This window comes from Sorex fumeus, unplaced genomic scaffold, assembly GCF_029834395.1.
Source record: "Sorex fumeus unplaced genomic scaffold, SorFum_2.1 ptg000199l, whole genome shotgun sequence".
Lineage (NCBI taxonomy): Eukaryota > Metazoa > Chordata > Mammalia > Eulipotyphla > Soricidae > Sorex > Sorex fumeus.
In genome coordinates this window covers 1,398,423-1,410,673 of record NW_026606256.1, presented here as the reverse complement: position 1 = coordinate 1,410,673, position 12,251 = coordinate 1,398,423, and the positions used below count along the sequence as shown (strand labels likewise).

The following is a 12,251-nucleotide window of genomic DNA, read 5'->3' as shown; positions in this document are numbered from 1 at the left end:
GGTGAGAGCACGAGGTGGGAGCACGGGGTGGGAGCACAGAGCATGAGGTGAGAGCACGAAGTGGGAGCACGGAGCACAGGGTGGGAGCACGGAGCACAGGATGGGAGCACGGAGCAGGAGACTCTGCAGGGCAGTTTCCTTCCAGAACAAAGGTAGTGTCTGGCACGGAATGCCCGAGGGCCGACAAGGAGCCCAAGCAAAGGGGCTGGGAGGCAGCCCGAGGTGGGGGCGGGGCCCACCTTGCGCAGCAGGTCTGCGTGGTTCTGCACCAGCTCGCTGTACTTCTCCTTGAGCTTGCTGTACCGCTGCTCGTTGGCCTGGGCTTTTCCTGTGGGCCACAACCCTGTGAGACCCCACTGCCAGGGTCCCTACAAAACCGCCCCTCATCTCCACTTCCCTGCCTCTTTAGGGGGTGGGGGCTGGGCCACAGCTGGCGATGCTCAGGGGTCTCCTGTGGTGCGGGGGCCTCTGCAGGGCAGAAGCCCTCCCCACTGTACTCTCTCTCCACCCTCCCAGCCCGGAACCTTCTTTGCATAATTTCATCTTTTTTTCTCCCGAAATCCTGAATAAGCCCCATCTGGGGAAGTTGTCAAAACAGTTCCCTGATTCCAATGATCTGGCTGTCTCGCTTAGAGCATCTGGCTTCCGCTCAGCCTGGAAGCTTCCCGGTCATAGGATCTCTTTGATTCTTCCTCCTCTGACTTCTTTTGGGGCGTGGGGAGGGGTTAGGGCCATCTCCTCTGTCCCCCGGCTCTGGGTTCTCCACAGTCCCCCAGTGGACCCCCCTGCCCCACGTGCCCAGACATGGCAGCTGCCAGCCCCGAGCACTGTGGGGACAGAGAGGCGCCCCAAGGGCCCTGTCCCCACCCATGCCCGGTCCTGAAGCACAGAGCCCCAGCTGTGGCCGCTCACGTTCGATCTCCGTCAGGCTCCGCTGGGCTTTCTCTGTGTCCTCCCGCTGTTTCTTGAGCTCGTCCAGCTCAGCCCGGAGGAACTCGCCGTCGTCGACCGCCTGCTGGCGCAGGTGCCGCTGCTCGGCCAGTTCGGCCTCCAGCTCACTGATGCGGCCCTTCAGCTGCAGCACGGTGCGCTGACCCTGGGGGCGAGGCCGGGAGCCGGTCCGACCCGGTCCATACAAGCCAGCTCCGGAGCATGGAGCATGTGGTCCCACAGGCCACACTCCAACAGCGGGCCCCGGGGGTGGGTGGGGGGGCGCTGGACATCAGGGGTGGGGGCTGGGGGAATGGCTGGGCGCAGCTGAGAGGGAGTAGCTGCCAGTCAGGGCCAGAGAGTGGCTGAGCTTCCACGGTCATCCCCATGGCAGATTCCACGCCTGGCCCCGGGAGTCCAGCCCCAGCTGTTCCACCTCCCTCACCCCCTGGGAGAAAGATTTCTGCCACAGTGTCACCGCCAGGTGGGACCCAGTTATCTACAAGGGCATGACTCAGGAATAAGACTGTTCTTGGGGGGGGGAGGAGGGGGCTCCAAAGCTGAGCTCGGGAGACCCAGCACCTCTCCTGGAGATTTGGGCCAACCTGGATGGAGTGTTTAGGTGCCAAGTACCCGAGGGAACAGTCTCGGGGTGATTACCCAGAAGTACCAGGGAGGAGCTGGACTTCCGGGCCCTTCCTAAGGCATGTCCAATAGGCAGACATTGGTCAAGCCCCTCAGACCAGGGCATTTTGGCACATTCCTGCTTTCTCCATCCTCTGGCCCCTGGGTGTGGCTCCACAGGGTCCTCCCAAGTAAGTGGGAGCAGGAGGGGTGGCCCAGCTCAGCGGCGTCACACCTACCTCCGCCTTCAAGCTCTCCAGCTGCCCCTTCAGGCTACTGATCTCTCGGTACAGCTGCCCGATCAGGTGGTCCCTGCAACAGAACATGTGAGTCTCCCACTGGGCTCCCAGCCTCTGCTGTCCACGCGAGCCACGGGGTGGGCAGGAAGCGAAGGGCCTCATCTGGGCTGATTCCTCGAGCGTCCACCTGAGGCCCCTGAGTGCTGCGCTGCCCCTCATGGGCTACTGTTATTTGAGTCTCCCGGGACCCCAAGGGGCCCATGGACCAGGACGCGCCCTCCCAGGCAAGGAACTGAGCCCGGCGTGCACACGGCGACTCACTTCTCATCCTTGTTCACCCCGTTCTGACTGTTGAAATTGAAGGGGTCGCTGCTGAAGGGGCTGCCGAAGACGTCGTCGAACTTGTTGTCAAACACGTTCTGCGGGGGCCGCAGGGGCCGGAGAGGGCAGTCAGCACAGCGAGAGAGTTGGGATGGATGTGTGATGGCCCCCCCTCCCCCCTGCAGCCAGATAAGGGCCGGAGCAAATAGGGCCAGGACTCATGGCCACGCCCCACCTCGGGCGGATGGTACAGGGACCACACCTGCCGGGAAGCGTCCTTGTCCATGAGGTCATCCTTCTCCAGCACGGGCTCGCTGTCCGGGGACGAGGCCTCGGCCGGGATGACCACCACGGGGCTGACGTGTTCAGACAGGGCGGAGGCTCGCAGGAAGTTGGGGGGGTTCTGAAGAGAAGGATGAGGCTTCAGCTCCCCAGTCCTCCCACCCCCCACGCCCAGCCCTTGATGGAAGATGCCGGGCCCTGGGGACCCCCTCGGACCTCGGGCAGCTGTGGGATCTGGAGGAGCCGCTTGAAGTACTGGAGGTTGCTCGAGCGGTAGAAGAGATCTTTCAGCCTAGAGGTGGAGAGAAGACGGAGGGGTGCTGGCCGGCCACCCACCCCCCAGCCCAGTGCCCAGTGTCCCGGAGACGGCCTCCCAGGCAGTGGGCAGGCATTGTGATGCCACGGGCACTGCTCATTTGGGGCTTGTTTTCACAAGGGGCCTAGGGGTGCGTGAAGGCTCCCTCTACGGGCTCCCCCTTGCAAGGAAGGGAATGGAGCTGAGCACTTTTTCTGGTTTAGTTTGGGGGTGGGGCACCCCTGGATATCTTGCGGGGGGGGGGGGCTCAGGGGACTCTCTCTGTTTTGGAGTCACACCTGGTGGTGCTCAGGGCTTACTCCTGGCTCTGGGCTCGGGGGTCACTCTAGGTGGGCTCAGGGAACCAGAGCTGGTGCCAGGATTAAACCCCAGTTGGCGGCGTGCAAGGCAAGAGCCTTAAGCACGGGACTTATCACTCTGGCTGAAGACCAATGAGATAAGGCATCAAGAGGGCGCATCTGGGAGCCAGGAGCTGGCCAGGCAGGGAGATGCCCGAGGAGAGCAGAGGCAGCAGGGGGAGGGGAGGGAGTGGATTTCTCCCCGAGGCTTCTAGGGGTTTCTGGGGGACCGACAGCGGCCCCTGGGCCTAGCCATGGAGCCCCACTCCTGCCCCTTATTCCACCACCTTGGGACACAGACACCCCCCACCCTCTGTGATTTTCTGTAGGGCAGGTTCCCAAGCAGAGCTCAGGTGCTCGGGACACTGTCCAGCAGCTCAACAGCCTTGGTGTCTGGGACCCCCAGGTTACCCCTGGCAGTGCTGGAGGGGTCCAGGCAGGGTTGGGGATGAGCACCGCAAGGCATGTGCCCTGAGAGTGAGCCATGTCCCCTGCTCCCTGGACATCGGTGCCAGCAGGGCAGCCCGGGAGGTCTTGGCTATGCAGGACCCGCTTACTTGGTAAACTGCTCCAGGAAGCGGCCACGGTGGCCCTGAAGGGTATCGGCAGGGAGGCCTGCAGGGTAGAGGAGGTTGAGACCAGGGGTTAGAGACGGAGGGTCCCCTGGCCAACTCCTGGGCAGTACTCACTCACACAGCCTGGCCAGTACCCACGCAGCCTAATACATTGCCTAATACTCACACAGCCTGGCTAATACAGGCTAATACTCCACCTAGCTAATACTCAACTGAGCCAACACCCACACAGCCTGGCTAACACTCATGCAGCCTATTACTCTGTCTGGCTAATACTCAGCCGGGCTAACACTCACACAGTCTAACAATCTGCCCAGCTAATACTCAGCCTGGTTAACCCCCACACAGTCTAGCTAACACTCATGCAGCCTATTACTCTGTCCAGCTAATACTCAGCCAGGCTAACACTCAAGCAGCCCAATACTCCGCCTCGCTAATACTCAGCTGGGCCAACACCCACACAGCCTGGCTCATATTCACACAGCCTATTACTCCGTCCAGCTAATACTCAGCCGGGCTAATATTCACGCACCCTAATACTCTGCCCGGCTAATACTCAGCCAGGCCAACACACACACAGCCTGCTAACACTCATGCAGCCTAATACTCTGCCTCGCTAATAATACTCAGCCGGTCAACACCCATACAGCCAGGCTAATACTCAGGCAGCCTAATACTCTGCCCAGCCAATACTCAGCCTGGCTAACACCCACACAGCCTAACACTCATGCAGCCTATTACTCCGTCCAGCTAATACTCAGCCAGGCTAACACTCACGCAGCCTATTACTCCGCCTGGCTAATACTCAGCCGGGCTAACACAGACACAGCCTGGCTAACACTTAGGTGGCCTGGCTATGTCCACTCATGTCTCTCCTTTTCTGGACTTTCACTACTCCCACACACTGCAATACAAGGGGCTCCTGGTGTCCACCTCAGAGAGTGTCCAGGGACCACCCATGCCAGATGAGCTGTGCAGACCCAAGCGCCCAACACAGCCCGCAGCAGGAGGCCACACGCGTGGCATTAAACCAGCAGCTCACAAAAGCACGCAGTGAGCCCCTGTCACACAGACTGCCCAGAGAGGGGGCGGCGGGACTCAGGCGAGACAGGTCCAGCTCTATTTCCCAAGTTTTATATTTTTCTATGAGGCAACAAAATGTTTCATTCAGAGACACAGAGGCCGGGGCAGAGGCCCGGAAGCGAGACGGGGAGGTGAGAGCAGCCGGAGCCTGGGGTCCGAGGGGCCGCGTTTCTCGGGGCACAGCCTTGGCCAACTCACAGGAATGTAGTTTGAAGAGCAGCTTGACCGTGTAGTCGTAGAGGTGGCTGCAGTCCAGGATGACCTGGATGAGCGGGGCAAGGCGGCACTGGCCGGCCGTGGTCACCGACACGGAGCGGGACATGTCCAGGGAGTTGAACACTGGGGAGGGGAGGAGAGGCAAGAGCTGGGCATCAGTGGGCACCGGACTGGGCATCAGAAGGCAGGGCGGACCTCCCCGGTGTAATAGGGTGTGTGCAGACTGGAGATGACCTCGGGGAGTGACTCCCGGGATCGGAAGGGGTGACCCTGCCACCCGGGAGGAAGCTGAAGGGAACCGACTTGCCAACGGTCACTTGACCTGGAAGTGGTTTGGCTGAGTGGCAGTCGGGGAGGTCAGAGCAGGAGGCAGCTACTCCTGCCCAATGCCTGAGGGCGGGAACAGCAGATCACAGCCCTGCACCGGACACCGCCCCGTGGGGGAGCTCCCAGAATGGAGGACCTGCCCCTGCCCCGTCTCTGAGGTGCTGGGGTTCCCCAGCCTCTGGTCAGCTGGACACAGCATGTCATCTTGGAGAGTGTCTGGGTCCGGGTGGGGAGACGGACGCCTGCTAGGGGGAATCCCTCAGGTCTAGGGGGAAAATGAACCTCAGGAATTCAAGGGGGTGGAATTGGGCCCACCCAGCCCTCAGCGCTCACATCCAAACATGTCTGAGGTATGGGAACCTTGTCTGAGATGCAGCCGTCATGGGTGGGGGATGTGGCATGCGGCCCACGGTGGGGCAGGAGAGGATTCACTGGTGGGGGGGGGCAGTGGGACCCCACTGGGGAGGGAGTGCAGGCAAGGAAGTGGAGAAGGAAACACCAGTCTGGGCGGGGGAGGGGGAGCCCCTTCTCCTGGAGGGGAAGTTGACCCTGGGGGTCCCAACCCAGAGAACCCCCACATTTGTCCTTGTCCACTTCCTAAAAGTCCAAGCAAGGACTGGGCACCAGCCAGGGCGATTCCTCTGGGTAGCATCTGAGCTTCTGAAGGAGCTGCCCCAAGCCAGGACAGTCCTTGGGGTCCCTCGGGATGGGAGGGACCCTCAAGAGGCAGGGTAGGAACACTGAACCCCACTTTCCCTACCTGCAGGAAGGAACCCCTCCTTAATGGGGGAGCCTGGCAGCTTTAAAAAAAAAAACACAACAAAAAAACCCCAAAGCTAAAATGTTCTGATTAAAAGGCAGCTCCTCCTCTGGCCAGAAGTTAAAAGCAGCTGCCCAGGGCTGGAGCGATAGCACAGCGGGTAGGGCGTTTGCCTTGCACGCAGCCAACATGGCCGACACAGGTTCGATTCCCAGCACCCCATATGGTCCCCTGAGCACTGCCAGGAACAATTCCTGAGTACATGAGCCAGGAGGAACCCCTGAGCATCGCCGGGTGTGACCCAAAAAGCAAATAAATAAATAAATAAATAAATAAAAGAAGCTGCCCCTGTAAGGTGGCACCCAGCCTGTGCTCTGGCACCGCGGCCCCCCAGGCCCGCGTGCTGCCGCCTTCCTGCCTTCCAGAAACGGCCATTGGCATTGGGCAATGCTGGGAGCAGGGTGACCCGTGCCCTGAACTCCTGCCCCAGTGGAGGGTCTGGGTGGGGGGTGGGGAGGGAAGCGACCACCCAGGGCGGGATAAGCACGAAGCATGAGGAGGAAAACGGGGACCTGGGTGGAGGGTCTCAACTCGGTTCTGGGGTCATGCAGAATCACTGGGCGAAATTCAAGACCGACCCTGTCCCCCACACATTCTGTCTGAGCTGGTATGAGACCCTGCTCGCAAAGGTGGCTGGCAGGATGGGGACTTTCTTTTTTTTTTTCCCTCTCTCTTTTTGGGTCACACCTGGTGATGCTCAGGGGTTATTCCTGGCTCTGCACCCAGGAATCACTCCTGGCAGTGCTCAGGGGACCATATGGGATGCTGGGAATTGAACCCAGGTCAGCCGCATGCAAAGCAAATGCCCTCCCCGCTGTGCTACCGCTCCAGCCCTGGGGACCTTCTTATTCTCCCCCCAGGGGGAGTTTGTCCATAACTGCATGGCTAGGCCAAGACCTGCACAAAAACAGGCAATAGGTGGAAGGAATCTGACGGGCTTGAAGTATCTGCTGAGCAGGTGAGCGCTGGGGGGGCCCAAAGTTCGGACGCAAGACGACACATGGGCCACCCTCCACACCCGAGTGCCGTGGAAGGCCAGGTGTGGCTGCCATCACCTTTGTCGGGCCAGGAAAAGGGGGGGAGCCAGGCTGGGGGGAGGTGGGAGGGGCCGGGAGGGAGGGACAGTGGGGCTCAGCTTCCGAGGGAGGCAGACCTCCTCCTTGCTGGCCCCTGCCCACCAAACTGCAGGGCCCGTCCTCACGGGCACAGCTTGAGGCCACCCAGAGCGGGGGCCAGAGTGACAAGTACAGCAGGGAGGGCGTTTGCCTTGCATGCAGCCGACCCAGGTTCGATCCCCAGCATCCCATACGGAGCCCCGAGCACCGCCAGGAGTGATCCCTGAGCGCAGAGCCAGGAGCAGTCCTGAGCATCGTTGGGTTGGACCCAAACCCAAACCTGGGCGCCTGGGCCCTGGTGAAGCCGCTGAGGGGGTTCTGGGAGAGTCTTTGTGCTCAGATCAAAGATCTTGGATTCTGGAGTGTCAGAGAGCAGAGATGGGGTACCCAGGGCACCCCCATTTGCCTGCCCTGGATGGGGGGAAGACGCTCACCCGTCTGGAAGAGGTTGAGTTCACACTCCAGGTAGTCGAACATCTCCACCGTCAGCTGGAAACTGGGCGGGAGAGGACGAGCTGGGTGCCTCAGCCCCCTCCCGCCCCTGTGCACACAACCATGTGCCTCCACACACACGCACATATGTGCACACACATGCACAAAACACACGTGCATGCATACACACACACCAGCTCCACGTGAGTGAGTTTTTGGGCCACTGGAAGATCTGGGGGCTAGCCCGCCCCCCCTCCCCCACCCTCCTGGACTGTGCTCCTGGGGACCGAGGAGACAGAACCTTCCTCCCGCAAGGCTGGGCATGAGCACAGACTCACAAGTTGTTGACATCACTCTCCCCGGCCTCGTCCAGCTGCCGGTCACTCAGCTGAAGGTTGCCTGGGAACCTGGGGTTCTGGGGGAGCAGAGGCAGGATTTGAAACAGGACTCCCTCACCTCTCCCCCAAGAGCTGTTTCAGCACCTCTGCCGGCTCTTCCCACGGGGACCGGGGACTCTCTGGGACACCCCCCCCACTCGTCCCGGGGAGCCAGGAGGACCCCCTGCAGTCTGCACTCTGTGGCATCAGGCTAAAGCTGCTTGTGGCTGCAGGAACGCTGTATGCACCGGGATGCAGTGTTTGTGGGTCCCTGCAGAGAAGGGGCTGTGGGCTGGGCTCCACAGAACATAGTGACCGTGAGGCCGAAAACTGATGCCTGTGGCCTGCAGTGGGATCTTGGGGCATGGAAGGTCTATGGGGTCCTCTGGAAAGCAGGGGACATGGGGCCTGGGGATGGCCCAGGATGGCCACAGCAGTCAGCCTGCCTGCCCTCCCCTGGCCTCTGCATGCCGGCTGTCACTCACCAGCCAATCCCACCAAGGCACTGCTCTGGGCGGGCCAACGGGTAGGACACAGGAGGCTGAGCCCAGCTCCCCAGCCTCTGGAAACGGACCCCCAGCCCCAAGGGTCCCTGCCTTGTGCCCCTAGTTCCGCGCTCACGTCAGTTCTCCCCACCCATGTGTAGCAGGCGGGCACCATGGGGCTCCCACCCGTGCCCCACCCGGAGGTGCTGACTCTTGTGTCAGGCACACAGGATGCAGGAGAGCAAGTCTAGAGACTCACACACACAGTGAGACCCCCAATCTCACTTGGTGCCTGTGAGATCCCCCAGCAGAGGCTGCGCCCCGTGAAGAGAAGGGCCGGGCAGGAGCACTGTGCGCAAAGTGGAGAACTGCTCCCACCTGCCCTCAAAGTGGAGTCTCCAAAGCATCCCCCACCTCTCAGGTTCTGCCCTGTGTGCGTAAAATGGGGAGAGGGGAAGATGCAGATGGTGTAGGAGATGCAGAAGATACTGAAGGTATAGGAGAAGCAGAAGGTGTAGGAGGTACAGAAGATGCAGGAGATGCAGAAGATGCAGAAGGTGTCGGAGATGCAGAAGGTACTGGAGATGTAGGAGACGCAGATGTCAGAGAAGCAGGTGCAGGAGACACAGAGGGTGTAGGAGATGTCGCTGGGCCTGACACCCTGCCCTGCTGCCCCTTCTCCTCCTGAGGCCACACACACCCCCAGCTCGAATGTGGCCATGTCACCGGCCCGGGGACTGGGGGACAGACTCACCTTGGTGTGGTACTCGATCTTCGTTCTCAGTAGTTTGAGGTAGATGCTGCACAACTGGCCATAGCCCTCACTCAGGTGGCCCTTCCGGGGAGAGGGAAGGGAGCTGGTGTCAGGAGCGGACGTTTGGTCTCCGCTCTTCTCTGGGGGTGGGACAGGTTGGGGCCTGACCCGGCGGTGCTCAGGTTGGGGCCTGACTCCTGGCTCTGCACTCAGGAATTACTCCTGGTGGTGCTCGAAGGACCAAAAGGGATGCGGGGGATCGAACCCGGGTTGGCTGCGTGCAAGGCAGACGCCCTCCCCACTGTGCTATTGCTCTGGCTCCTATGAACATTCTTAATAGTATAATCTTCAGAAACAAGAGGACTTTCTTTGAACAAATGCTGAATGTTTCTTATTATTATTACTATTATTAAGTCACGCTGGAGCAATAGCACAGCATGCTGCGGACCGAGGTTCAATCCCTGGCACTCCACAGGGTCCCCCGGGCACCGCCAGGAATGACCCCTGAGTGCAGAGTCGGGAGTAAGCCGTTTGAGGGCTGGGGAGACAGTACACAGGTGAGGCCCACCTAGGTTAAGTACCAGGATCGACCTACCCATTGAAAGTCATGAACGATATTGGGCGAAATACTTAATCATCTTTTTGGAAAGCACTGGAAATCAGAGGAGGAGGGGCCCTCAGGGGAAAGCTGCAGTCAAACACTCAGGGGAGGAAAGGCGGGGTGGGGGCGGCTGTCGCCTCCTCTGGGCCAGGAACTAGGCCAGAATGAACACAAACCCCTCCGCCAGCCCGGACCAAGTGCTCCCAGAGCACTGCAGAGCAAACCAACCACTTGTAGCCTCTGTTGGGATGTGATGAGTGAAATTAGCGACCCCCCAAGTCAGACACAAACCTCTGAGGATTTCAGATAATGGAAATGTATCACTTTGTTTGTTTTTGGCTATACTCAGCAGTGCTCAGGGGTCAGTCCTGGCAGTGCTCAGGGAATGATATGGGATGCCAGGGATCGAACCTGGGTCGGCTATGTGCAAGGTAAATGTCCTCCCCTCTGTACTATGGCGCTGGCCTAGATAATGGAAGTATAAAGCGATGTTGGAAACCGCTAGGTTTAATATGTCTAAAAATAAAATACGTGATGGTCTCAAAACACTAGCAGGGCGCAAGAAATTACAAAGAATGGCAAGCAGCTTGGGGGTGGGGTGGGGCAGCCCCAGGAAATGAAGATAATTACCAGGATACTTCTGTGGAGTTGGACCCAGCTGAAGAGAAGAGTGAACTGAACGGAACGCCAGATTTAATTTTAATGACACTGTCCAGAATACAGGGCAGAGAAACACACGGGCAAAGAATGAAATAACTGTCCCGAAATCAGGAAAGGGGCCAGAGTGATGGGACAGTGGGAAGGACATTTGTCTTGCATGAGGTTCACCTGGGTTTGATCCCAGCGTCCCACAGAATCCCCCGAGTCTGCCAGGAGCGATCCCTGAGCATCGCTAGATGTGATCACCTTAATAGTATAATCATCAGAAACAAAAGGACTTTCTTTGAATAAATACTGAATGTTTCTTCTTCTTATTATTATTACTATTATTAAGTCACGCTGGAGCAATAGCACAGTGGGGAGGGCTTTTGCCTTGCACGCGGCCGCCCCCGGTTCAATTCTTTTGCCCCTCTCGGAGAGCCTGGCAAGCTACCGAGAGTATCTCGTCCGCATGGCAGAGCCTGGCAAGCTACCCGTGACGTATTCGATATGCCAAAAACAGTAACAAGTGTCACAATTTGTTGTGAGATGTTACTGGTGCCCGCTCGAGCACAACAATGAACAACGGGAGGAGTGCCACATTGCCACATATATATATACACACATATATATGTATATATGGGGGGAAGAGTGTGTGTGCAAAGACAGGAATCTTAGACCTCGATAAACGGAACAATCATTTTCAGGGGCCAGAGTGCTGGGAATAAAGTGCCCACCTTGCACACACCCAACCTGGATTCCATCCCCAGCACTGCTCTGGGACCCCCTGAGCACGGCTGCAGTGAGTGGACCGCTCCCCGGCCCCCTGCCAAAACCGGGATGCTAATCTCCAATTTAATGGGACCCTGGAGTGAGCAGCGAGGGGAAGGAAGGGTTCGAGAGAGCGAAGCCCCCTGGAGGGCTCCGAGCCTGCAGGGAGCAGAGGCCAGCACAGAGACCTCCCGGAGGCCATCGCCACTCTGGGGGGCACCGTGCCTCCTCCCCAGTGTTCACGAAGAAGAGCATCTAGCCCCGAGGGGCTCTGGGGCGTGGGGGGGGGCTCTCGCACTCACCCACATCCTGCTCATGTCGCTCAGCTCATTCTTGTAGCGCAGCGAGTCCTTCAGGACCTGGGGGGGCGGGGGGAGGGGTGGAGAGAAGCGTGAGCTGGGGGTGCTGCCAGGAAGAAGAGGCAGGGGAAGGCCGCGCGACCCCCCGCACCCCCTCAGCCCAGGCACTCACATTGGGGTGTCCATCGCGAAGCAGCTTGTGGAACACGTGGCAGAACTTCCAGCAGAGCACGGCATTGCTGGACAGGGGCAGCCGGCTGACCACGGACCAGAAGGTCTGCGCCCCCTTCTCGTGGTGGGTGCCCAGGATGCACGGTGCGGGGGAGTCATGGAAAACGGTGGGCTGGGCGCTGGAACCCTACCTCAAGGTGGACGGCAAGCAGGGCCCCCCCAGATCTGTCCCCGCCTCCTGCCCCAGGGGTCTGGTCTTAAGGACGCTCTTCTGGGAGGACATCGATCTGCCCCCAGAGGGCGCTGTTGCCCCGCCTGCCCGCAGGGTCCCTGCTAAGTCCCCCAGGGGAAGGAGCCTCAGAATTGGGTTTTGCTGTGCCTCGATCCCCTTGGCTGGGTTGGCGCTGGGTCGTCTGGGGGAGGGACACAAGCACTTCCGGCCATGACTGGCGCTGTCCTTGCAGTGCTGGGGGGTCCACCTTGGACTGCGATCGGGGGCCTGCTGGCATGGACCCTGGGCCCTGACATGTGAAGTG

The 12,251-nt window shown here is 59.8% G+C and overlaps 2 protein-coding genes across 2 annotated transcripts in view; both read right to left on the bottom strand.

Moving 5' to 3' along the window:
• The window catches only part of CCL26 (C-C motif chemokine ligand 26), a 185,248-nt gene that overhangs the window by 73,420 nt on the left and 99,577 nt on the right, over positions 1-12,251 (bottom strand). The window lies entirely within an intron of this gene.
• HIP1 (huntingtin interacting protein 1) overlaps positions 1-12,251 on the bottom strand; it is a 92,598-nt gene that overhangs the window by 17,534 nt on the left and 62,813 nt on the right. The window contains exons 3-15 of the mRNA XM_056108268.1: positions 11,717-11,859; positions 11,548-11,604; positions 9,235-9,315; positions 7,957-8,033; positions 7,621-7,682; positions 4,907-5,047; positions 3,608-3,665; positions 2,613-2,688; positions 2,377-2,517; positions 2,115-2,212; positions 1,794-1,866; positions 913-1,096; positions 240-328 (exon numbers count right to left, since the gene is read on the bottom strand). Of these exons, the coding sequence (XP_055964243.1) occupies positions 240-328; positions 913-1,096; positions 1,794-1,866; positions 2,115-2,212; positions 2,377-2,517; positions 2,613-2,688; positions 3,608-3,665; positions 4,907-5,047; positions 7,621-7,682; positions 7,957-8,033; positions 9,235-9,315; positions 11,548-11,604; positions 11,717-11,859 (1,280 nt within the window). The remainder of the gene's footprint in view (positions 1-239; positions 329-912; positions 1,097-1,793; positions 1,867-2,114; positions 2,213-2,376; positions 2,518-2,612; positions 2,689-3,607; positions 3,666-4,906; positions 5,048-7,620; positions 7,683-7,956; positions 8,034-9,234; positions 9,316-11,547; positions 11,605-11,716; positions 11,860-12,251) is intronic.